Source organism: Cyanistes caeruleus, chromosome 6 (assembly GCF_971803275.1).
Source record: "Cyanistes caeruleus chromosome 6, bCyaCae1.hap1.1, whole genome shotgun sequence".
Lineage (NCBI taxonomy): Eukaryota > Metazoa > Chordata > Aves > Passeriformes > Paridae > Cyanistes > Cyanistes caeruleus.
The window spans coordinates 9,785,547-9,811,737 of NC_141706.1; the positions used below are offsets into that span (position 1 = coordinate 9,785,547).

Genomic DNA, 26,191 nt, shown 5'->3' on the forward strand with positions numbered 1-26,191 from the left:
GCTGCATCCCCTGCTCTCCATTTGGTCTGTCTCAGCAATTTTCTTTCTTTCCAAAGCAGTGGGTGTCAGCTTTAGTGTGTGCAGCATTCTGTAGGTTCAGCTGGCTCACCTTTAATACTTTCAGTGCCTGAGTAACAGACAGGTGTACACTTCACCTGAGGTCATTTGAAATCTCCAAAAATGCTCATTTTCTGCATTGTAGAGAAGGCACAAAGCAAGGGCAGGTGACTCCCTACTCTTCAATTTTTAGGAAAAGAATTTTCTTCCAGAGGCCAACTCCTCCCCTCTGTGCATTCAGAGCAGACCATGGACACACCTTTGGTTCTGTCCTTCGGGCACATTCCTGCTCCAGCTGCTGACCTTGGTGCTGTTCTGCGGCCCTTCGGGACAGAGCCACCCACAGCAGAGCTCATTCTCTGTGTGCTGCCTGTCTGTGCTGCTGACCAGGCTGGTTTATCCCAGGGAAAATCAGCTGGAAAGCCCAGACCCACGGGAAGAGGAGAATTTTCTTGTACACGCACTGAGCGGAGAATCTCGCCAGGAATTCCACAGGACCACTCTGTCAGAGGGGATAGGGAAGAAGATAAATTTGGCTTGGCAAAGACGTGCACAATACCCAGCCACAAAAAGGCAAGGCAATTTGAGCAAGGAATAAATCCTTATCGATGTCAGTGGCTGGAGGGTGTTCACAGCACAGAGCTTGGCAGCAGTGGGGCCAGCAGGGTAAGGGTGGGAATCAGCTGCTGTACTGGGAGCAGGGCTTGGAGCAGGGCTGGGAAAGACTGGCTCTGTTTAACCAGAAAATGGGAGGCTGGAAGGGTGTGTCTGATTTTTCCCCTCACTGCCAGAGGAGGGGGTGACTGAAGGGAATGTTGGTGCTGGATAGATTCAGGCTGGAAACCAGGAGGGAGCCCAAATTGGGTGAATTGGGCTGTGCTGGGGTGTCCTGCAGGAAACAGCCTGGGATTTATTCCTCATGGCACACAATTTATCCTGGGACACCTTCTTGTGAACTCTTCTGCCAGAGCTGTGCGCTGAGAAAAATGGGATAGAGGGATCCCAGCCCCCTTTCCTGAAGCTGCCTGGGCTGGTGCAAGGTGTCCCTGCAATGGCAGGCAAGGGGAATTAGATGGGTTTTAAGGTCCCTCCCAACCCAGACCATTCCAGAGTTTCATGTTTGTATTAAAAACTATTAATTAGATTAATACTGAAGCACCAGATGAAGCTCTGGAGCAGAGAAAGAAATCTTGGGATACTGCACTTAAAGATGCCAAACCTAAAGCCCAGCTGCAGTATTAATGGACTCCAGGGAAAACGGGAAAAAATTTGTTCAGGAAAGAGAAGATTTCCACCTCTGCACAGCTCTGCATCCTTTTGGCAGTACAAAATAGGTGCATTAAAACAAATAAAATAAAATAGTGATCTGCAGCTCTTTAGGGATTAAATTCAGGGTTGCACAAGCTCCAGTGTTCCTGCTAACAAGTGCCATTTAGTCCTTACCTTCAGCATCTGCTTGTTTTGGTGGTTTGGGTTTTTTGGGGGGTTTTGTGGGTTTTTTTCTTTGTTTGTTTGTTTCTGGTGGGTTTTTTTTGTTGTTGTTTTTGTTGAGGGTTTTTTGTTTGTTTTTTTAAGAAAGAAAACAGCTAAAGATCATTGGGAATTTATTCAACTTGTCTGCAAGGACAGCAGAAAATTTATAGCAGTTTCTCTAACACATAAAATCTTTAGCAAAACACATGCATTTCCTTTTTAGTATTTTTTAAACTATTAAATAACAGATAAAGGTAATGTTCTAAAGTATGGATACTCCATCAGATTAGACAAAACTGTCGAATTAACCACTGTAAGAAACTCTGTGAGGAATTTCAGAGATTTGAAAGGCAAAACCAATATTTATTAAAAAAAACCCTCAGAAACAAATGTGTGGTTATAGATGATTCACTGTCCCCTAAAGGGCAACGGAGACACCTGTCAGGATGCCAGTGGACTGTGCCAAATATTTCATTGTATTGCTCACTTGCACCATTGAAAACACAAGTTTTATCTCATTATTTGAGGTTCTTGGGTTTATTACAAGGCTCAGTTTTATTCCAGCACTGTAAATGGAGGCTCAAATAAAACCTCCCACAGAAGTAAGCCTTAACTTGTCTGGTGTTTAAGTCTAAGAACTGTTGGGTATTTTTGCTATAGCACTGCCTTTTTTTTTTCTTTTTTTCTTTTTTTTTTTTTTATGCTCAGGACACCTTCTTTTTCCTGACTGATCTCTTGTTCTTCCTGGATAGATGAAATTCCATATTTTCCCTCCTGATATCCAATTTAAACACAAGAATATTTGGATTTGTTTGCAGTTATCGGCTGTTAAAAGCTGAAGGCCAAGCCCGGTATCTGGGCTTTACAGATGGAAAAGGTGATTGCAGTGCAAATTAGCAGCAATGAAATTTTAAAAGCAAACTCACTGGAGGATCTGTTTCTAGACTGCACTGGAAATAACACCCGATATTCAGTAGAGAAATCTTGTTGTCAACTTGCAATGCCCCCAGGCTATGTTTGAGTCTGAGATTTTGATGGTCTTTATTTTTATCAGTGCTTTGCTGACCACATAAAAGTTTTATGCTCTGTTGTGCAAACACAAGGGAGGCAAGGCCATAAGAGGCTTGGTTAATGAGGAATTTTAATTTATTTTGTAGCTGCCATACAGACAAATTCAGGGCAAGATGGTTGCTTGTATTTTTCCAGGAACTGTAGTAGCACTCTGTGTGCCTGGGAAATCAGAAAATTGTTTAGGTTGGAAAAGTCTTCTAAGATCATCCCTTCCCCCAAGCGCTGCCAAGCCCTCCACCAAACCACGTCTCCAAGTGTCACATCTCTGTGGCTTTTAAATAATCAAATAATTCTACTTAATTTCAATAATAATTGATCTTGAACTCAAGCTACCTCCCAGGCTGGGATATGCCAGTGTCCAGGGTTGCCTGGCACAGAGGAGCAGGGATGTTGCACCAATACCATCATGTGGCAGGAGCAGGACAAGTGTAAACGAGCACCTGGTTAAATGAGCACACACTGCTGAGCGGAATGAGCAAGGAAAGGACGGCCAGCACCTGGGAAAGGACACCTGGCTGCAGAACTGACTGTCCTGCGTTTCTCCTTTGGCTGACCTTGCCCACAGAGGCACTTCCCCTGTTTTATTCAGGGTGACCTGGCTGCCCCTGGCTTTGGTTAAGTGGTGCTTGGGAGGTTGAAGCCACCCACGGAACAAAGAGCTGCTCCCAGCTCTGGATCTGGCAGGGAACAGCTTCCTCCCTTCTAAAGCTTCAGCCAGTGCTGATCCCCAACCAAGATCCAACAAAAAGCTGTTTTGGGAATGTGTCTGTATTCCTGCTGGCCTACCCATGGTCACTGTCTGTGCTTTCCTTTCAAAGAAAGGCCAATAATTACTGGTGGCAATAATTACTGGGGAGACAGGAAAGCAAAATACAACTTCTCCAAAGCTTCTTTAGCCCTTCCAGACATCCCAAAAGAAAATCCAAATAAATGAGATACCCAGTGATGCCCCAGCTCCTGACTCGCTGCTAGCCTGATGTTTTATTCCTCACTTAGGACTCCTCCTCATGCAGTGGTTTGCAGGCCAGAAAATTAAAAACCTTGTTTAGCTTTCAATTTCAGTACCTGTCACAGTGCACTTCTGCTGCACTGCCTGAGGCTTCCAGAAGCCAAAACCTGGCATCAGGAACTGCAAACTGCCTGGGAAGTCATGTGAGCCCAACCCTCTAAGGATCTTTTTTTTTTTTTTTAAGTGGGAATTCTGCAAGAAATAGCTGAAATGGCTGATTTTAAATTTTTGGCTAGTTAAAAGTAATTATGTAATCAATTTTGCCTGACTCCTCCTGGCCATTAGACCCTGTTTTTGCAGAAGCTGTACCAGAGCACACTCCTCCTTTTAGGGTTGCCTTGCTGCATGTGAAGCACTACTCAGGCAGTGGAAGATGTAGTGCCTCTTTTTCTGTCCCAGCTTCCCGGATCCTGGGACAAATCTATCAGGTGAAGCTACTTTGATCAATCCAAATTCCCTTTTTGGAAGCGATCCAGGGCAGTTCTCTACACTTGGCCTTGAGATCGATTGATTCTTGCTTTCTTCTGCTCATGGATTAATGTCTCACTTTCTCTTTCACCATGGGACTTAACAGCAGCTCCTGTAGAAATGTGCTCAACATGAGAGGAATTTGAAGCAGCTTCTTCAAATTTAGTACAAATCCAGCACCACACCATGAGCATCCCATTGATAGATATGGATATGGGAAGAGCTCCTGAACTTCATCCCAGCAGGAGCTGACTTGGAGGATTCAGCATCTAAGAGCTAAACTGGGAAAGCTTCAGGTACAGACTGGATTGTCTCAGAAAAGCACAGGTAGCTTCAAGTCTCTGTTTGCAAAGCCAAACCAACACTTGGGGATGCTCCCTGTGCTTCACTTGGTGATTTCCCCTGACTCCTGCTCCTCTTTCTTGAAGAAAAAAAAAACCCAAAAAACAAAAAAGAGTTTGGTTGATTCTTGCCAACAGCAGATCGGACAGCCACGGGTGTCTCATGACTGAGAATTTTTCCACTCCATGAAGCCAAGGTGAGGCAATCCATGAACAATCATTAATCATCTGTAGAATTAAAGAATAAAAAAAAAAGGTGTTGGGATTTTCCTCCTCGGCGTTTCCAGTGGCGCATCAAGCACCAGATTCCCACAGAAGTTCAGGGGTGGAACTGTAAAATATGGACAGCAAGGCAGGACCTTCCTGCTGGCAGGACTGAGAGGAGCAAAGCCTTGGGAATGATTCACCCTGCCACGAACAAGAGCAGAACAGCTTTAAAGGGATGGAAAAGTTTATTTGATGTAACTCACATCTGTACTTGCAAGAACACCCAGTGCCCTGCTGCCACCAGCATTCCCAAATCCAGGAGCAGCCACAAACCCTGCAGCCCACTGGTGCTTTTAGCAGAAGTAAAAGGCACGTTGAACAAAAGACAAAGCTGAGCCTGTTGCTGAAATTTTTCAAAATAAAATGATTAAAAAAATATATACATATTCCATGCAAATGGTTCAAAAAGTTTATTGAATATTTAATTTACAAAAATCATATACCTATGAGGTGTTCTATGCAAAATTGGATAAAATAAACTGCATATAAAACCCAACCCTAGTAATGCAAATACAACACAGATATGAGACCATGGAAAGGAGAAAGAAATAGTAATAATCATGACACACATGTCCCATTCATGAAGGATTGTCCCAACCATCCAAGAACTGGTTCAACATGATGCCTTCTCCCTTGATACTCTGTACATTTCACCATTTTGTACAGGCCTTCCATATTCCATTGGTCCAAACTTAGAGCTGATAAGAAGTCTTTACCTTCTTTCTTGGCTGCTACACTAGATTTGCCATTTTCCTTTTGATCAGAAGGTGGAAACAGACAGTACAGACACTGAACACGTGCACTATTAAATGCAACTTGCTATCTTTGGTAGGGACCCTAAATCTGCAGTGGTCAGCTTTCTAGAGTGACAAGAATTTCAGTTTTGGCAAAAAAAACCCAACAAAAACCAAACAGGTTTAATTGTGTTGTTTAGTAAAACAGTAATGGCAGTTTCTGTTGAACATTAAAAAAAAGGCTCTTGTCTGGTTTAAAAATGGAGATAATTTCCATGGGTTTCAAATCAAATGATTAACATTCCTTGACTCAAAAATGGTTCCATAAAATGTCACTGCTGCACAGCAGGCCCTTCCTTGTCTGAGCATGGATGCACTGCACACAGAACACAATTGCAATCCCACCCCTCCTGCCTTTTCCTCCCATTTAAAGCAATGGGAATATTCCTGCAGATCTGGATGCGAGTTTCCTTCTGAACCAGCAGGAATCTCCTTGGGTGACTTAACACTTGCACAGTAACTTTCCCCAGTTTTCCTGGGAAAAGAGGAGGGTGAAGCAAAAACAAAAGAGTGAAGGAATTTGGGAAAATCTGTGCTAGAGAGTTTGCAGCCCTCCTCTGGGATAACACGAGCAGGAGGAGCAGGAACAAGAAAAAATAACTTAAAAAGAAGATAAAAAATTCAAGAGCCAAGGAACTCCACTTCAAAAGAAAAGGAAAAAGTACCAGACTGTTTCCCTCATAACATTAATATTCCATAAATATTGGACAGTATTTGATTAACTACTATTAGCAGAAACTTTCAAACATTTTCTTTTTTTTTTCAAGCACTATCTGGAAAAGGAAAGAAAACAATGAAAGAAAAATAGAAAAAAAAAGGGAAAGGAAAAAAACCCAGCTCTGCACCTCCCCAGTCCTCCCCACTTGGTGGAAATGCAAACAGCTTGCATAGCCATGACTTTCTCAGCTGCAAACGCTTAGTGGAAGACTAACTAGACTTGAACATTTTGACTAAATCTGCTCACTTAGGAGTAAAACATGCAATATTACAGCAGACAGCTACTGCCCTCCAAAAGGCTTGGCTAGTTTGGCAGAGAAGAAACGTTTCCAGATGAAAATAAATCCCAAGAGCCTCAGTGAAAGATGGAGTAGTTACAATATATTAGCGATTTCTGTGGCATAAACATTTTAAAAAGCATCAGCAAAGTATTAAATATAAAAGCCATATGCATATACCCCCTCCATCCTCGGGAAAGCCTCGTGGTCTGTCTGTAGTGTGTGAAGTGGTGTGTGGGCTGGGGAATTAAGGCATGAGCAGCAGTGGGAGTCCCTACTGCCTGAGCTCCACGTAGTTGGCGGGGAAGAGGCCGTAGCGGCCCTTGCACACCCCTCTCCACCAGCCGTCATCGATCATCTCGATGTTGGTGATGATGTCGTCAGGGTCGAAGGAGATCTCGTCATCACCCGCTGCAGGGAGAACCCAACAGGGTCAGCACTCACATGACCAAGGGCTCACAACAGCCCCAGCACTTGGGTGAAAGAGCTTTTTGGAAACTCCCACCATTCCCACAAACAGAACCCAGTCATTTTCAATTCGTGCTCTTGCCCAACCCCCAAATCCCGGACTTTTCATTTGCTGTCACAAGAGACATAAAAAGGCAAAGGAAAAATCCAGATGTACCTCATGCAGAACAGAGTTTTCGAAGCCAAAGGGTGAAAACGAGTTTTGCTCACCAGCTTGGTAATCGTAAAGGGCTATGGCTGTGATCCCAAGTTCATTTTCATACTCATCATATGCATTTTCTTCTGAAGAAAGGAGAGGAGAACAATGAAAACATGAAGTACATTATCACCCTCAGCTCCTTTCTGTGGTGCTTCTCCTTCAGTGTCACTGCTAACTCAAACAGGAAGCAGGCAACAACCCATGCTAGGTTTCAGCAGTGCTGCTGTTCCTTCTGCATGGACTTTTTCCCCCAATCACACACAACTGAAGCATGAAAAGCATTTACAAGAGACATTGAAGACAGGACTACATAAAACCAATAGCCCTGTACTGCTTCTGTAAAACATGACTGGATAGCTGAGCCCAAGATCACTGTGTAAGAAAATAAATAATACAAGTGGTGCCTGCTGGGGGTGCAGAAAGGGGCCTGTTTAGAACTCCTAGGTTTTTGTAGCAGAGCATGTTCATCCTTCACAGCTCATTTAGCAACCACAAGAGGTGAGAAAAAACCAGACATTCAAAAGAATTCTACTCTTGCAGTTTCATACATCCCTACTCCAGTCCCTCACAAGCACAGAACCCAACATACCAACTTCAAACTACAAGAGCTGTTGATTGAATTTTTTTGCTGGCGCGGCACACATTTAAATCTCCAGCTCGGTGCTTTCTTCTCATGTTGAGCTACATTCCATGGGGTGGGAATGTTACCCCTGAATTTCTTTTTGAACTGAGACCCTGGAGAGCACTGTAATTACTCCAACATCACCTCACAGAAGTTAACTAACCTCAACACCTTGCTGCAGCCATTTATTAATTTCCTAATTAAAGTTTGTTGGTGGGGAATGTGGAAAGTCTCATCGGACTGAGAGTTTAGCAAACCAGGGCAGTGTGCTATCAGCACAACTGCTCATTAAGCTCTTGCAAAAGGAAATAATCATTATCCTGAAGGGTTTGCTGTGAGACACAAACCTGCTTGGTAGTGGTCTGCTGCTCCTGCCACCTCATAGACAGTCTCTGGCTCGTACTCCACGTCCCGCTGGCTCACTGCTTCCTGGTAGTCAGGCTGTGCTGCTTTGTAGCCAGCCTCTGGCTCCCGGGCAGCAGGGTAGGATGGGCTGGAGCTCTTGTACGCTGACCCTGCTTCGTAGGAAACTGCATCCTGCAGGAGTACAGGGGAGCTCTGTCAGGGCTTTGTGAAGAGGTTCCCATGCTCAGGATCAAAGCCCACATCCCAAAGGGGATCCCAACGAACCTCGTAGACCGGGCTGGAGGGTGCCTTCTGCTCCGCCACCTGTGTGACAGGAGAGGGTGGTGGGGTCTGCTTCTTGGCTTTAGCTTGCTCCTAAATCCAGGAGAAAGGAAAACTTCAGTGCAGTTCAGTCACTGATGAGGTGACCAAGGGACAACCCTCCAGAAGGAAGGACAGGCAGCATATCCTGCAATAAGCTGCTGTGGTCACAGGAGGACTGGGCTGGCTGGGCCAAGCAGAGCACCAGAAATGCAGCATAGCAAAAGAGAAAAAAGTGAAGAAAACAAAACCCCCATGGCACAAACACATGCCTGTGTTTAAAAACAGAGCCCCAGAGTTGTTTGGCCCATTTCCAGAGGAGCTGCAGGGTTTCAGTGCTCAGTGTATTCATTCTGCTCATCAGCTGGCTGGGCCTCATGTCCCATTTCAGCCTGAGTTTAAAGAACCTGAAGCCCACACATGTTCTGGGTGCACAACAGATGAACTCTAATGAGAAATGTTTGTGCAAGCTGTGGCAGGTTTGCAAAACATCCTGCCAAGGCAAAGGACTGAACAGCTCAGACTAAAGTGGGTCCTATACAGTGACAGTCAGGATTCCAATGTTCAGAGGAGTTATGGTACGTGGTAGAAATAAAAGCAGTATAGCTTTTGTGTTCTGTGATACAAAGAATGTGGATCTGCTCCGGCACTCAAGTGCTTCATGCTGTGCTATCCAACCTGTGAATCACAAGGCAATTCCACAATCATTGGAAAGCCATTCATTAGGGAGCCAGGACACCCAAGTGCAAGAAAGGCTGTGTTGTTCACATGACACAAAACAAGGTAACTATTTTAACAGCTAACTTTCATTTTGCCTCTCTTTACCACAGAAAAAAACCCCATAAATCCAGGGCCAAACTATCTTCTTCACTGAAAAAAGGAGGAGAGGATGTGTGCAATGGTAAACTGTGCACGCCAGTAGTTTAGGCCCAACAAGCTGTAACATCCCAGAGGATTCTCAGGAGAAATGGCAGTACAGAAATGTAGTGGTAGGATTCTGTTACAAAAAATCTTCCTTTCCTTTGCTTTTCACAGCTCAGAAAAAAATACATCTAACAAAGAATGCAAAGTGTGTCTTGAGAGCAGAGCCAGCTTTGAAGACAATTCAAAGCTTAGTGCTGTGCTTTCTGGAAAGGGTCTCTCCTGATGCAAACCCTCCCTCACTTTTAACTCCTGTGCTACAGATAAAAAAGATAAAAAGGCACCAGCAAAGTGATTATTAGAAGTCAAACCTAAGTTTGGAGACAAATTAACCAGTATCAATCCATTAATGATGGCAAACATGGCAACAGTTTGACTAATTTGTCCTAGGAAATGGATCTGCAGTCCAGATTATAGTTTAGGATAGACATAGCATAATTGCCATAAAACATTTAAATTGCATGGTTCCCCTCAGGCTGGGTTTTGTTCCACAGTGAAATGCTCCATGTGAAAGAGCATCCTGCCTTTTTTTGCAAGGCAGCAGAGCACTGTGGAATCACGAGGCAGCATTGACTCAACGCAGGCATCAAACAAGAGCTCCTTGAGCACTCTCTGCCTGTGTGACATTTGTGAAAAGCAAGCCAGAACAAGGATTACCAGTAACTAGGGCTCTGGAGGAAATGCAGTCCATATGTACATTTCCATTGTGGGAGTGTGTATGCCCATATATCCTCTGAAAGTGAGGCTTTATCCTTTTGTGTGAAGAAGTTCACTGACAGAAATGAAGTTGACACCAGTCAGAGTCCATCCCTGCCCTTCTGCAGTCTCTCTATGGATGGTGTGGATCACATACCTACCCTTCCCCTGCTCAGCTAGGGAGCAAGGGGCAGTGCCAGCAGAGCCATTTCAGTTCCCCTCAACCTCATTCCCCCTCTCTGTGTCTGCAGAATCCCACAATTAACCATGGAGATGTTCAGGCTGTAAGAACATTAATCATCTGGTTACGGGGAAATTGAAATACCAGCTTTGGGGGAAAAAAACTTCAAATGTGTCCAGGCAACAGAATCTTTGATGAAGCACTAGAAAAATCCAGCAAAATGGCTTGGATTTAACCCACACTTACAGCAAAAAAACCAGAAGAGAAATAATGTAATTTCTGAGATAACAAAGTAATTAAAAAAAAAAAGACAGAGCAATTAAGGTCCCTTCTAATCCAAACCATTCCATGACCTCTTCCTCTCCAAGCTTTTCTCCAGCACAGTAAGGAAACTCCAGGAATGTTGGGGGAAGGTATTAAAAGTCCATGTGGAGGAAAAGCAGCATTAGAATGATGCACAGAAAATGAGCTCCCATTCAGCTCGTGATACATTCCTGCAATGAACATATGCTCGCACTGCACATCGTGATGCCATAAAGCTAAATAGGTGATAAGCTGAGAGAAAAAGGGGAAACAAGGAAAAATAAAAAATAAAAGCCATCACTTTAGAGGAAGAGAGCCTACCAGGCACTCTTTTATACTCTTGAAACAAATTAATTACATCAAGCCTTAGTCTCCTCTAATGGAAACTAACATGCAAATTCCATAAAGGAGATAAGATACAGTTTCTGACTAAACATGTCCTGGAATTATCTTGCTTATGAATAACACAAAAATCATGAAGCTTTTACCCATGCCAATGCAAAGTCAATATTTTTAATTCCCTAAGATTCAATTAACATTTGGAAGACTATCCTCCCCTAATCTCCTGGCTGTGTGCTATACCACCTCCATCTCCCAAAACACTGATCCCAAAGGAACAGCATCACCAGCTGTCACCATGGGGTTAAACTTCTTGAACACGCAGGGCCTTTTGGGGACCACAGAGTCCTCCCCTCATGAGCTCCTCCATGCCCAAAGGGAATGTGGGACTGTCAAAAGGCAGATGGACAGGAGGAAAAGGCCAGGCTGGAGTCAAACACAGCTGAAGTGCAGGCACAAACACACACACTTCACACTTTAAGGCCAGCTGGAAAGGAACCTTTTCTCAAAGATTCCCTTTTCTCCCAGCATTGCATTGAAACCAGGCTGCTCCAACCAGATTTGAATCTTACTGACCTCCAGCTTCCTCCGAGCCTCCTCCTGTTCCTGCTTCTCCCTGGCCATTCTTTGGGCTCTCTCAGCTTCTGCCTTCCTTCGGTCTTCCTGCTCTTTCTCCTTGGCCAGGTTCTCAAAGTTAGCTCGGATGCTGCTCGTTTTATTGGCAACTGTAACATGGAAAAGAAGTAAAATCATGTCTCAGGTTCTATATAGAAGTAGATTGGAATGAATTTTAGCTACAAATTTCTGCTTTTCTGCCCTCTGCTTATAGTTCAGTCAAGGAAGGCCTTCTATTCCTCCTTCTTCCTCCCCCTTCCAAGCTCAAACCTCTTGTGCACCTTATTTCTCTTCAAAAAAACCTCTGTAATCCTTCTTCCTTCTCTCCTTCATGGTACAGCCCCCACCACAACCCCACACAGTTTATTCTCCCTTATTCTTTCCTTATTCTCATGCTTTTTATTCTCCCTTCCTTAATTCTGTTGAGCCTTGAGAGAAAAAAACAAACTGGAACAAAGCAAAACAACCTCTAAAGGAGGGAAGGAGTGTCTGAGGTTGCCAGAGAACTGTAAATACAGCAGTTCTCTCTGGATGACCCTTACTCAGCACTACTACATCAATATCCCAGGATTCTGGACAGTATCACCTCCAAAGAAAGGATTTGGGGCCAATGCCTTACCGGCTTCTACTGGCTTGGTCTTCTGATAAGTTGATGTTGGTTTCTCAATGTCTTCAAAAGTTGCTGCATTCTATCAGTAAGGACGAAAAGGCTACATGTAAAACCCCCCACAAATTCATGAAGACATTCACACAGACTCAATCTGAGATATTCTACTGTGATACTGTCCCTAAGGCTTTTAGCAGAACGTCAAAACTAAATCAGGAAGGATCAAAACTTTACAAACAGAATAATCCTTTCTGCAAGTCAAGCTAGAAAGAATTAATCTTCAGGGACAGTTCTAAATACATCAAAATCCTATTAATTAAAAATAAAAAAGTTTATGAGTGACTCATCAGAACTACAAACAAGGCAATAAACATACATTGTGTAGCTGCCACTGTTTCTAATCCACAGAAGCTGGCATCAGATCTGTGTGTATAAATTTTCTTTTTAGAAGTTTAGAAAAGCACAAAACTCTGCCCTTAGACTGGAAAAGTGTCCAGAAATAGAGAGATGAACAGTGCAGATCTAACCAGGCTGTTCTGCATGGTCAGAAGTCATGGCTCTTTGAAGCAACTTACCTTGTCCATCCGATCTTTCTGGACACCATACTTCCCTCCAAATCCTTTGGAATAATCTAAAAGCAGGACAAAAAGGGTCAGAGCAGGGAGTTAGGTGCCCCTCCTGCCTTGCTGCCAAATGCAAACAGCCACCTCAGGTGCAAAGAGCTATTTCAGCTGCATGCAGAGCCACAGGGACAGCCACCAGAGAAAATGCAAGTCAGCTTTGATGCAGAGAGGACATAGAAGCCCAGGAGCCCTCAGGAACACCAGCAGACAACAGGTTGTGGGCCACATGCATTCCCTGAGTAAACGTGAAGCTGAGGATGGAACAGGTATCAAGCAAGGAGTAAGGGAGGAGCCCTCCTGATGCATCACTTCTGTAACACAGCCTTTGACAGCACCAATTCTGAGTTCTCTGCAGGAATCACAGAGCCTGAGCCATTTTGCTTTGCTCAAAGTCAGTCTTTGGTGACCACAGAGGTGTTTTCATTTTTTTTCTGTTTTGGGAATGGCAGGAGAATGTAACAAATTTCTCATTCCAGTGGGTTTGGTTGTGATACTCAGCTGGTGAATATTAAAACCATTGGTGGTAACTCCTGCTCTACACATTGAAAGGGGCAATTGCACAGACCAGATTTAGCTGCCTAAAGCCACTCACAGAAATGGGGTGGCTGGGCTATCCCACACCAGCCCTGAGCTGCACACTCTTTCTCCCAGCTGGTGCTGCCCTCAGCACTTGTCACACTCCCAAATTCACTCACCAGTGACACTGATAAAAACAACAAGCAAACCCAGATAGGAGGGGGTTTCTGTTCTCAAGGGAACATCTGAAGAGCACCAGAGCAGCACAACAGCAGCAGCAAGAGTGTGTGGCTGGAAGAACACCTCTTTGTGGTGGCAGAGAGCAGTAGGAATGTGCCCTTACACTGTCCATGTTCCCTATCCATCCCTGCAATACAACCCCTTCTCCTCTCAGCCCCCAAACCATTGGCTCTCCCTGCCAACCATTGCAGTGCTTGCACTGGGGCTCTGAAAGCCTGAATATGTGTCACTATAGCACAGGAAAATATCAGCTATCAATGAACAACCTCATTTTCTTCAGCTTTGTATGTATTTTCAGCTAGAATAAATATACTACACTTACATTTTCCTGCTCCAGACTCCTCACTTTAAGATAACGGAAAACCAGGAATTCATGGGCTGTACCCCAACTATTTCACAATGAATAAACAGAGCATTATAACAGCACTTGCTCACCTAAGAACCACAAACATTCCTTACTTCTTTCAAAGACTACAATGATTTGAAAATGATCTTGCCACAGCCTGTTGCTTGTTAATGGTTACATGCATGGTCATTATCTGAATATTTTCCCACCAATTTACCCAGGCAAAACTTGATATTTAGTCTCTAAAACTGACTTCATTAACTTCATATTAACAATAATGTTACTATCACACTGCATGTACAGCTATTAACTAATATAGGATTTTGCAGAGCTGTTGACTAAACACTGGGCATTCCCTGAACACAGGCTTGCTTGAGGTTATATTTTAAGGATAAAATGAAGAAAACTGCTGGATCACAGAAGAACAGAAGCGCAAGTGTCTGCACATTCCTGGCTTTGATCTACTCAGGAAACTATTTCAGACTGTGTGAGAAGTGGCTGCACTGGTAAGAAAGTAACAAGTGAAAACAGTGCCTTGTTGAGATTCATGCTTGGCTAGTTTCTCCTTGTAATCAAACCCCAGAGCAGATGGGTCCTGCCTTTCTGTCTGTACACCAAATTTCCCTCCGAAACCACTCTTATAGTCTGAAAAAGCCACATGGGATACATTAAAACCAAGGCAGGGAAATAAAGAAGTTAAGTCAGAAACACTCAAAATAATTTTTGCAATATTTTCAATTATCAGCAATTTTGGATGGTGAAAAAAAGGACACTTATGTAAAAGTAAATTGAAAAAATTGTCAACTTGAGATGATTTATCAGATATAAGAACAGCATTCTGAAGTCACAGGAAAAAAGCATTTCTCAACATTTTTCATCCATACTGCATTACTGCAGTAGCATTTGATCAAAAGTATGAACACAGGCACACAGGTAATTTGTTCACCAAAACAAAACAACAAAAGATACAAGAGAATAAACAAAATAAACACCAAAACATACAAGAGAATCAAATGAGCTTCCTTCATCAGCATGATTAACATTTGTACAGAGAGCTGACCTTTAACGAGGTGTGAGGATGGGCCCAACAGAGACCACCCTCCAGATATTCCTTAAAGGAAGGAGGAATATTCCTGTTGCCACACAAGTTGAGGAAGGAAAGGTTTCAGCTAAGAGCTGAAGTTGTACTTTTACTGGACACCATGTATTTCACAGGAATAAGAACCCCACATGCCAGGAAGAAGGGCTGCATTTGGTTTAAGACTCTCCCAGCAAGAAAATAGGGATACACACAACAGAATCCAGAAGGGAAAAATTATTTGTGGAAAGTAAAAAGGAATTCCTAAGCTCTGGTTTACAAAAATCAACTGAAAAAGGACAATAATACAGCATAATTGCAGGCTCATAAAGGGGAATTCAACCCTGAGCCTGGACTTTGAGGGCCTGGGTGTCAGCTGTACCAAAGCTGCTCTGCAGCCACCAGTTCAACCAGTGACAGCAAAACCCAGACACAAGAAAGGAACCTCACATCAGCTCCTGAGAGGCTGTGCCCAAGACACCAGGGCAGGGCTCACACAGGCAACAATAAGTCAAAATGAGGGCAGGCAGAAAGAACAGCAGGGAACTGAGAGTTGATTCACCTTTCTGTGACTCGTGCAGCTGCACCTTCTCCTGGTGGTCCCAGCCAAGGGCACATTTGTCTTGTCTGTCTGTCTGCACACCAAACTTGCCTCCAAAGCCTTTTACATAATCTGTGAAGTTTTCAGAGAACATTAATGCATTTCATAGCTGTAAACTGCATTTAATAAAAAAAACAGGAACATGTTAGGAGATAAGCTGCCCTGTTAATAATACATTCATTCATTTAAGGGGATGCAAAATCTTCATACACACGAGGCAAACACACATTTACCACAACAAAAAACCCCTAACAATTTAACAACTCCCACCCAAAAAAAAGCCTCCAAAGTAGTTTTCCAGGTTAAAAAGGGTCTGAGCTATGATTTTAAAAGAAAATATAAACCTTTCTGTGATTCGTGTTTTTCCGTTTTGCCTTGATATTCAAAGCCAACAGCACTTTTATCCACTTTGTCCTTGTCGACACCGTATTTACCACCAAAGCCCTTGGAATAATCTAGAGATAAGAGAGAAGAGTTTTGCTTTTAAGTGTTCAGCAACAAAATCATCACCTTGAGAAACTGTGATAACCAGGGCTGCTAGCACTGCATCATGTTTTACAAGAAGCACTGACATCCTCAGTTCAGCTTGATTTCAGACAATGAAGTCAGAAATCCTTCAGAACACATTCTCCAGGATGGAAAATAAAATAGCATTTTGCTGGGCAATACCAGCAGTTCAGCTGCCTGACTCCTTAGTAAAATTCTGAAGACACTTATTGTGAACTCCAAAACCCATGTCAGCAACAGCCTGATGCTTTTAAACACCCACTGCTCCATGTCAGCATTTCTAAAGTGCAAACATTTTTAAGGGATAAACAGAAAACAGATGGCAAAAATGTTGCTATTTTTCAATAAACTGGTCGATTTTTGATCAGATATGCCTGGAAACTTGAGCAGCAACACAATATTAACTCTAAACACTGCTAAGTGTTTAGATCCACAAACAGCTGATTATTTTAGAAGCACTTCTCTGTGGTGGTGAAACTGCTCACAGACTGAGTACTTTGATTTAAAGCTTTTCAAAAGGAGCTGCATAAAACCACCAGACAAACCTGTGTGCCCCTGAACCATCCCTTAAAACCAGGAAGAATATTTTTAGTTTTTTGTTTTTGTGGGTTTTTTTCAGAAGTCAAGGTTTTCAGCAACGTAAATTTTACCCAGCATTACCTTTCAGCAGGTTAGGAGTGCAAGAGGTGTAAAACATGAGTATTTTACAACATGGTTTATGGGCAGTGCCTACAGCACCAGGAAAGGAGCCTGCTAACACATGTGTGTCTATTCACCCTTCTGGGAGTCGTGTTTCTCAGTTTTCCCCTGGTAATCAAACCCCACTGCACTCTTGTCCACTCTGTCAGCCTGTACTCCGTATTTTCCACCAAAACCACTTGAGTAGTCTGCATTGAGAGTAAAGCACAATAAAATCAGCATGAAGGCAACTTGTCATGGATACAGCATAGCCTAGCAATTGAGGGGAAAAACAAAGTTATTTCAGAACTGAAGTATTATGAATGCTTTAGCACATAAAATTCAGTTTAATTTTAAACACAAGATAAGCAACAGTCCTATAGCTTATGATGGTTCCCTTTAAAGTTCTTCCCTATTTCCAGCAGGGTGCAATACAACAAAGAGCAATTCCCAGTCTTCCTGACGTGTCCTTGAACCTCACTTCAGAAATAAAAATAAGACTCCTTACAACCCACTATTTCCTTCTCTTAAAACCTCATCAACTCATGAAATTGTCAGGGAAATTCATTTTTTCCTCCTGTTCCAAACCCACCATTTGATTGAGAATGTCATGCAGAGGTCTCAATAAAGGAGGTATTTCCCGTACTGTGAAAGAATCTGCTCTATTTTTTATAGAAAATATGCCCACTGAGATGGCCACCTCCCCACTTTACCTTTTTGGGAGGGATGCTTCTCAGTTTTGCCCTGATATTCAAACCCAACAGCTGACTGGAAGAGAAATAAAATGACAAGTATGACAGACTTAGGCATTAGGAGAAAAACTGCATCACTTCAGTGGACATAGAGCATAGCAATTCCTGTGTCTTTCCATATTGCTCTGACCTTCTGGACTGGGAGCAAAAAAGCCCCTTTAACTTATGGGCTGCATTCATTTACATGCTACATCAGTGCACGCGCTCACGGCCAGGGTTTTGCCCTCCCTTGCCAAATTGTACCAGCAGCACACTCCAGCCTGGCCTTGACAGGTCCAGCAATTCAGTATGACAGAAATCCAGCTTTTCCATGCAGGGATTGTTACGCAGTCTTGGAACAGGACATCAATTATCCTGCCCAGTAGCTTATTCTGTGACCCAGGACAAACCACCCCCAAACATTCTAGAGTATTCACACTGACCTTGTCAAAGAACACAATAAAGGAGTATTTTAACATCTCTTTTCAGCTTTCTTTTCAACTCATCTCAACGTCTCATGAGGGCTTTTTTCGATTCTGCTTTAAACAGTAATTTATCTCCCTAACAGTCAGTGTAAGCTTCTGCTAAACTTCAAAAATAGCATGAAGAACAGCCCACACCAGCATCTCAAGGCACTGGAATTGTGAAGTTTTACATACAAAAGGAAGAAATAAACCATTGTGGGTGGCTGCAGGAGAAGATGAAATCACTCACCTGGTCAACTCTATCAGTCTGTACTCCAAACTTGCCACCAAACCCTTTCACTGAATCCACTTGGGAGCAATGCTTAGAAAGTTTGGATTGGTATTCATGTCCAACAGCTGACTGGAAGAAATTGGTGAAGTTCAGAGACAGCAATTCTACACAGTCTTGTGTGTCAGACAAAACACTGCACCAAGCAACCTGAGGGTGAGTTTTATTACCAACATGCATCACTGCCACTCCTCCTGTTGAAATCAACTTCCCTGGAAATTCCTACTCACTTGGGAAGTTTCCACAAGGATGCTGCCATGCTACCAATCCAGCCTAGGCAAGGGAAGTGACTGCATTTTATGGGGGCTCGTTGATTCCCTGCATTTGCACTTCAAAAGCACAGGAATGAAAACAAGACAGATACAGAAGGAATCTTGATGGTGTTCATGCAGAATTTGAAGTGAGTTCTGGGTGAAACACACAGCCTAGTTTTTATTTAGAGATCTGTTTTAGCTGACAGGGAACTGCAACAAATACAACAATATTGTTGTACAACAATACAAGTACAACCAAAGCCAGCTGCCACTGGTTTAGGGAGGCACCCAAGTCTCCTGCATAAATCACAATTAGGCATCTTCCTCACATGCAAAATGGTATTGAACATGAGGAGATGCATCCACACCTGTGCCAAAGGCATCACAGCCCTGCGTTCTGGCCCTGGAAGTTGAGCTGAACAGAGGCTGAGCTCCATCTATCCCACAACAACTGGCAGGACATAGGGGTATGTAATTACACACTGGAAGTGCCTCCACAGAGCCTTGCTAGTGTTACACTGACCTAGTGCTAGGGAGCCCTTACAGCTCCTTGAGCAAAAATGCTTTTTCCTTGCCCACTTCCAAGAATGGGAACTGGCCAGAGAAACCTGCAACTCAGACTGGATAATTCTGTGCCAGGCAGCTGGACCAAGGTGAATTAATTTGAGGACACAAGGTGTCTGCACACCTAAGTAGCTCAGATTTTATGGTTCGCTCTTTTTGTTCCACACAGGGGCTGGAGGGAACATTCCCAGCAGGCAGGAAAGCAAAGCATTACTGGCTGAAGTTATTGCCAGGTAACAGATCAAGGAGATCAAGGATGGCAATAATAGGACACTACTTTAACCCAAAAGCTTTACAAAAGCTCCCTGCTTTTCCTGACTGAAACAATCACACTCCTGTTCATTCTGCAGGTGTTCTGTAGTACAGTACCTATGAAATGTGACAGAAAACACCTCCCTTTATTCTTCCCATTGCATTTCTGGAAAGCATAAAGCTCTGAAAATGTTACGTTTTACATGGTTTTACCCGAGCTCTCTTTTGTTACACCAACAAAGGTGTAAGCGTGGTGTTTTCTTGGTGGTACCAGGACTTTGTGCATTTCGCCAAATACCAAGCATTACAACAAAACCCCTTTTAAAAAGACTTAGAGAAATAGTTTTTGGTAATCTGTATTTCAGAGTCAAACACCCTCATAACTTTTCTGTACATTTTACACCAGCTCAGGAGGTATGGCACACAGAGTGATGGAAATGTTCATTTTAACTCAGCACCAAGGTTTTGCCCTAAACGCAACAAAACCCTGCACCATGACAACGTTGCAGCAACCCTGATTCAATGGTCAAGCTTTAAAGCCAAGCTTTAGGAGCAGCACACCTGCACAGATACCTGCAAAGGAGACATCTCAGCCACAAGGCTTCAGAACTACAGTTACAAGGGAGAAAGATTTATTACAAACAGAAATCATGAACACCTCCTGCCACCAGCATCACTCACATGGGCATGACCAGCATGTTCTTCCCCGTGAATAATTCTGGCCTATGGGGAACACTGCTGACTTTTGTTCCTTTCTTTTTCCCCATGGACATAGGTGAGTGATAAACTGCTGACACTAGACAGCATCAGCAGAACAGGCCTGGTGGTTGAATCTGCTCAGTAATTGCTTTTCTCAGATTCAAAAGTTAGCCTACTTCAAAGGCCCACTGAGAACTGGACAGCAATTAACTCTGGTATACAAGAATCCAGCAAAAATTTAAAGCTGTCAAGTTACCAAAAATACAGAAAACAAATAAAGTAATAAAACTTTCTTATTTAGAAATGTTTTTATTCTTATTCTAGCAGAGCTCATGAAAGAAAGCAGCCAGAAGTTGATATGCCTATTTACCACATGACTAAAGGAATTATACTAAGAATTATAATTTTTTTAACAGTGTAACATAAGCAACCATCAACTCCTTATATAAAAAACTACCATCTGACTGAAGTACAATATTTTAAACACTTGCATTATTTTAAACTGTTCACAGTTTATTCACAAGAGCTGCACTCTGATTTTAATGCAGCAGCACATCCTTTTTTTCATTTTTTGGCAGTCTCTATCTATATGCATAGAGCAGCTGGCCCAGCATCCAAATAAAAAGATCATACTGGTTTCATTAATGCACCAAGCCCTTTGTACATTTAGAAATATAAATTTAAAAACCTGAATCCTGACTCCAGGGGAATCCTCTCCAGACTTGGCATCAATCAAAACCATGTGGGGCCATTGCACACCCCAGAGCAAAGCTGGAACAAGCTCAGCTCACACAAAGAGTATTGCTGGCCAGGCTTATCACTTCACTGATCACCTCATCCCAGGGAAGCCCCATCCACACTTACTTTATCCATTCGATCTTGCTCCACGCCAAACTTCCCTCCATAGCCATGGGAAGCTTTTGGTCCTGTTTGCAGCTCCCTCTCTTTAAGGTTCTGGTGTTCTTGGAATACATTCTCCCTCAGCTGATGAATACTTTAAAAAACAACAAAGCAGCAACTTTACTAAGGAAGTTTCAGCAAGAAACTTCATAAAGATGCAAAACATAAAGCTGACAAAACTATCATCTTAATTAGAAGTTGGATCAATTGCATTTTTCAAGCTCTTCCCATTCATGCACTGTACAAAACATTACCTCATATTCTGAGACACTGGATTTGTCCCACTGCAAAATGTTGTTTAAAAATAGAAAAGAAACTGCTGGTTTTAAGAGTAATGCATTAAATGCTTTGCTATTTTAACAATCCTTTACCTAAAATCGATTTGTGCCTGTAACATTTTTTGGTTTTTTCCTCATGTCCTAATTTAAATTCTTCCCAATGCTTTCTATTTAGATGGCAACTTTTCAGAACAGGGACCACCTCTTATCACACAATCCCAGTGGTATCAGGGCTAATTCTAACAGAGCATTCTGGGCAGCACTGTACTGCAAAATAAAGATGTAAGGAAACTTGCACCTTCTCTTCCCAAAGTGATCCCACGGAGGGCAGTGCAGGCTATGAAAAGAAGGGCAAGCCAAAGTGTAATCTGTACTTTAAGCACTTCCCACCTCAGTTTTAAGCTTCCTCAGGTATAATTCAGCCAGCAACAATCTCCACTGCCCTCAGAACAGAGCAGGGTAACACGGATCCGTGAAGTAACCAGAGTTCAGTCTCCCTCTGCAACTTCACATATTTCCTAAAACTGCTTTAAAGTTCTGTCCTAGACACTTTTTGTAAGAAATACAGGATTCAGGAGATGCATCATTTCTGTTTCACATATCCCTCTGTGATACACTCATTTGCTTTTCCATCAGAGCTCAGTTTGCTATTTTGCCAGGGTTTTTATGAGTTTGGTGGTAGCAGTTTTCTAAACAAAGTTTAAGAATTAAGGGACAAAATATTTCCTTAAAATACCAAACTGGAGCTGCTCAGATCCCTCAGCTTCTTCCCTGGCACTACTGGCTCTTGCACTAAAACAGAAAAAAAAAAATAAACCCTTTTCAGATACAGAGGCAGGAAAAAAATCACATTTCCAGTGACAAAGAAAGATTTAAGGCTCCCTACACCATATTTCTACTCTCAATTTCAGCTCTGAAGACACTGACAGATTTGAAAGACCAGCAATCTGGCAAATAATCAATCCTCTACAGGGACTCTTGCTTTAATTATGGAGACACAAGTAACTGAGATCATGAGTTGATTAAAAGTTGCCTGGGACTGTGCCTATTAATACATTTCACAAGAGAGCTGCTTTACTTGATGTGCTCTTGGTGGCCGGACCCATTCACGGTTTTAGCTCCCCAGCGCTGTTCTTTCTCACTCACATCATTCTGTGAAGGACACACATAAAAAGAGAGTTAAACACCCAAAGAAATCACTAGTCACACACATTTCAGAGTTCACAACAAAAGCTTCCAGCAGTCACTGAGACCACAAGCATTAGAAAGGCAGCTTCACTTCCCCTCCACTCCAGGGACATGCCAAGACACATATTTGGCCAAACACACATCCCCTGCCCCACAGAGTTCCTCTGGAACTGTCCCAGAACATGCTCCTGGTAGATCAGTAAACCCCAAAAGCCATACCACAAAGTCTGGATCCGTCTCCCAGTCATCAGCTCCGTCATCCTGGCTGACAGACACAGTGTGACCTGCAGTAGCCTTCCACATCTGCAACAACACCAGGAGAAGTGGGGTCATGCTCCACTCACATGCCAGCTCATTTGATTCATGCAGGAGCTGACAGAGGATATGAAATCCAAAATTCCCAATAAAATATGTTATTTAACCACATCACCAAAAGCTGAACTTGCAGTGAAAACAGGTTTGACCACTGCTGCTCAGACTGTCTTCTCAAGCTGGCTTACAAACCTGTTTAACTCTCCCATTTGCACTGTAAAAAGATTAGGAGCAATTGCTGTTCTTTTAAAGAGAACAAAATCACCTTTCTTTGCTCAAATTACTGTGTGCCTTTTGTGCAGTCACTGCACTCAAAGACTTCTGCTCACACAGGTTTCTGAGCCAACACAAACTTTCAAAGAGTGCTGCTAATTCTGGATCCTGTGCATACAATTAAGGTGTAGAAATAGGTGAATTTTTTCCCCCCAGGAGTTAAAAATGGTGAGCACAACATTGTTCTTCACCTGCATTACACCTGCACAACCTCCAACAACAGAGAACAGGAGTGCTTGTGCTTCTCAGGTAATCCCCAGTGAGACACGGTGCACACAAACTCGGCACCTCGTCTGGCTTTCAGACAAACAGAGTGTAACTGCAGGAAGCAAGACTCATAAAAAAGGCAAACAATGACTTCAAGAAACAACACCCGGCACTTACAAGAGTTTAATGATTTGGGTTCTCTCACTTTCTGGAAATTTTATCCCCCATGGAGTATCAAGTTGGATGCTTTTAATTAACACTTCTGAATGCAACTAGTTAGCAGGATTCCTGATCTTTCTGGTGCTAGTGGCTGGAATTTACACCCTTTATTTTAGGTATCAAATCGAAACAAATAAATTCTAGAAAGCAAAACTGAAACATCAAACTACAAAGCTGCTAGTTCTCCCAGCTTGTTCAGAATACATTTCAGAGAAAGGATTTTTCCTTGCTATTCAACTAGAATTCAGTTTTTTAACATACCATCATTCTGTCCACTTACCTTTATCCTTCTAATTAAGAACAGACTACAAAGATAATTATCACAGGCTATTTAAGTCACACTTGCATAATTCAGTGGGCGGGATGAAACTCGCTCCCTCTTAAATGCATAACTAGTAATCCCTGGGTAAAGTCCACAGCTCGTTCTCTCAGGCTTGTTCTGCAGCCTGGCAGAACAAGCTGATGAGCCACTTTTATGGAGCATTTCAGAAATTTCAGGACTAGTAACGTGAGTGAGAGCAGCTGAAAAACTGACAGTCAAACGCCAGGGTAGCAAATATTGGAGTAGCCTGGAAGGAGGGTGTAAAAGCAGAGCAGGTGACATGCTAACAGTATTAGCAGGTTTCCCCTCATGTTTTTTGAGGTCTCCTAACTTCCTCTGGCAGGTAAGGAACTAACCTTGATAACTTCATATCCAAAAAACCTATAACCCAAAACCTTTAGAAGAAACCTTTAGAACCTTTAGAACATGGGTGGTTTAACATCATCCTTAACTTTGTCTAAAGCCTTCTCTCACATGATTGTGTCCAACTGTCCTACTCTTTCCTTCTAAAATCTAATTTCTTGCTAAAAAAAACCACAAAAGCCTTGGAAAGCAGAACCTGCCCACCTCAGTAATGAAATTCAACATAGGTCCAAGTTCTTTCTAACTTCTCCAAAGAGGGATGTTTTGTATACATCCTTCTGTGCTCCACCACACTGTGCAAGATGTTTAGGAATGGAATTCAAGTGATGAGAGCTGATGCAGGGGTACTGTGCATGGTGAATTTCTTCACTTTGTGCCAAATGCAACTTTTCTCCCTCAAGTACTTGTTTCTTATGCTCACTTGATTGATGTATTTTACTCATTCAGCTGTGCTTGGACATTTCAAAGAACAAAAGCTGAATCCTTCAGTCTAGGTTTCACTACTTTTTCCTCAAGCTCCCACAAACAATAGTGCAGGGAAGAAGAATTTCACACGCATCCCCGTACAAAATCCAGAATCCACCATGATTCTTTGCAAATCATGCACACAAACGCCAACATTTTCCACAGTTCAGCCCTGCACCCTGTGAATTCCACAAGGAGCAAAGCAGCCCCAGCGATCTGGGCCCCCAGTCCACAGCGAGCAGGAATAAGCCTGGTTTCCGCCTGCTATTCCAGCACCGATTCCAGGGCAGAACGAGGAGAAACACGATCTATTCATGACTCACTGGCTCACGTGGTCATGATTCCTGAAGGAAGAAGCAAACACTACGGTTCGAACACAAACCTAGGCTAAATATATGCCTCGAATGTATGCGCTCCTCGGTGCTGCTATGACTAATCAGCACACACATCATCCTACCCAGCATCTTCAGCGGCACCCTCGGCACCTCCCCGCTGCCCGGGGCCTAGGGACGAGCTCCGGACAGCAGTGCCGAGGCTCGGGGCGCAGCTGAGGGGAGCCGGGCAGCAGCTCCCAGGCGGGCCGGGCCACTCGGCCTGAGTCCGGCTCCGCGGGCGGGGGGTCTGCCCCGAGGGGCGCCCGCGGCAGCGGCATCACCGCTGTGGGGAGCCCCCGCCGCAGACGCTTCCCCTCAAGTTCCCAGCTTCTGAGTTGAAATAAAATTTAAAAAAAAAAACAAAAAAAACAAAAAAACACAAAGACACCCCGTCGCGACGCCTCCCGGCTTTGCCTTGCGCTCCCCGGACGTGCTCGGAGCCCCCGGCCCAGCTCCCCCCACAGCCCCGTCGCGCTTACTCTGCCCCTGCCGCCGCCTCCTCCTCGGCGCTGGCTCCCCGCCGCTGCTTCCCGGGCTGGCGGCGGCTGCTGCTGCTGCAATTTCCGCTTCTCCTGAGCTCCCACTTCCTCTTCCCGGCTCCAGGTGGGAGCGGGACGGGCTCCGCTCCGCCCCGCCGGGAGGGGCCGCGCCGGCGGCTGCGGGAACGCCGCCTCCCCCGGGGCTTGCGGGGCTCGGAGCCGCTCCAACAATCATTGATATTTATTTCTGGAGCTGCTGCGTCCCCCGTTTCTTTCAGCCGCGCAAAAAATGCACATTCAGTAGTTTTAAAATGGCCACAGGGGTATTGCTGGTGCAATTTTGAATATCCTTCTTTCTTAAGACTCACTTTTGCACCGTCATGTTTTGGAAGTCGCATCTATTCCGTCCCCAGGGGTTTCCATCACTTTTTTTTATCAGTGGGAAAAAGTTTCCCCCATAGCTGGGATCCTCCAGAGGATCCAAAGAAAACGGATGCCAAAATAGAAACTACGAGGTTTTAAAACACTGTGGTTGGAGGTATTGGTTGGTCCGCTGTTTGCGTCTTTTAGAGGAGGAGACCCCACAAAACTCCATTTCTAGCAAAAAAAAAAAAAAAAAAAAAAAAAAAGCTTATTACAGATAAATACACAAATTCAAGCTGCAATAGAGGGCAAGATGATTAAAAATCCAGGTGAACACAAGAACAAGTTAATTGTAAATGTAGCCAGTTCACATTAATAAATAGGCTCAGTTACTTTTTCCTGGATTACACACAGTGCGATTTACCCCATAAACTGAATTCAGCATATTTGAAAAACTGGCTGAATTTACTCTCTAAAAGCTGTCTGCTAGAGAACACACGTGCAGAGAACAGCT

General features: G+C 43.5%; 1 protein-coding gene across 24 annotated transcripts; it reads right to left on the minus strand.

Moving 5' to 3' along the window:
* Positions 1–5,081: 5,081 nt before the first annotated feature.
* CTTN (cortactin) lies at positions 5,082–25,911 on the minus strand. 24 transcript variants are annotated; one of them, XM_086894908.1, is made up of 17 exons: positions 25,315–25,911; positions 22,520–22,603; positions 22,191–22,264; positions 20,799–20,928; positions 18,127–18,237; positions 17,395–17,449; positions 16,780–16,890; positions 15,841–15,951; positions 15,458–15,568; positions 14,352–14,462; positions 12,668–12,723; positions 12,105–12,174; positions 11,447–11,595; positions 8,395–8,484; positions 8,112–8,301; positions 7,154–7,222; positions 5,082–6,886 (listed from the first exon to the last, which is right to left on the minus strand). In XM_086894908.1, exons 2-17 carry the CDS (start codon positions 22,601–22,603, stop codon positions 6,750–6,752), a joined length of 1,659 nt encoding a protein of 552 aa, XP_086751034.1. In that variant the 5' UTR covers positions 25,315–25,911; the 3' UTR covers positions 5,082–6,749. The 24 variants fall into 24 exon arrangements, with proteins under 24 accessions (XP_086751034.1, XP_086751038.1, XP_086751032.1 ...); XM_086894912.1 differs by having other exon boundaries at positions 7,101–7,222; XM_086894906.1 differs by having other exon boundaries at positions 7,154–7,225.
* Between the last annotated feature and the right edge of the window lie 280 nt (positions 25,912–26,191).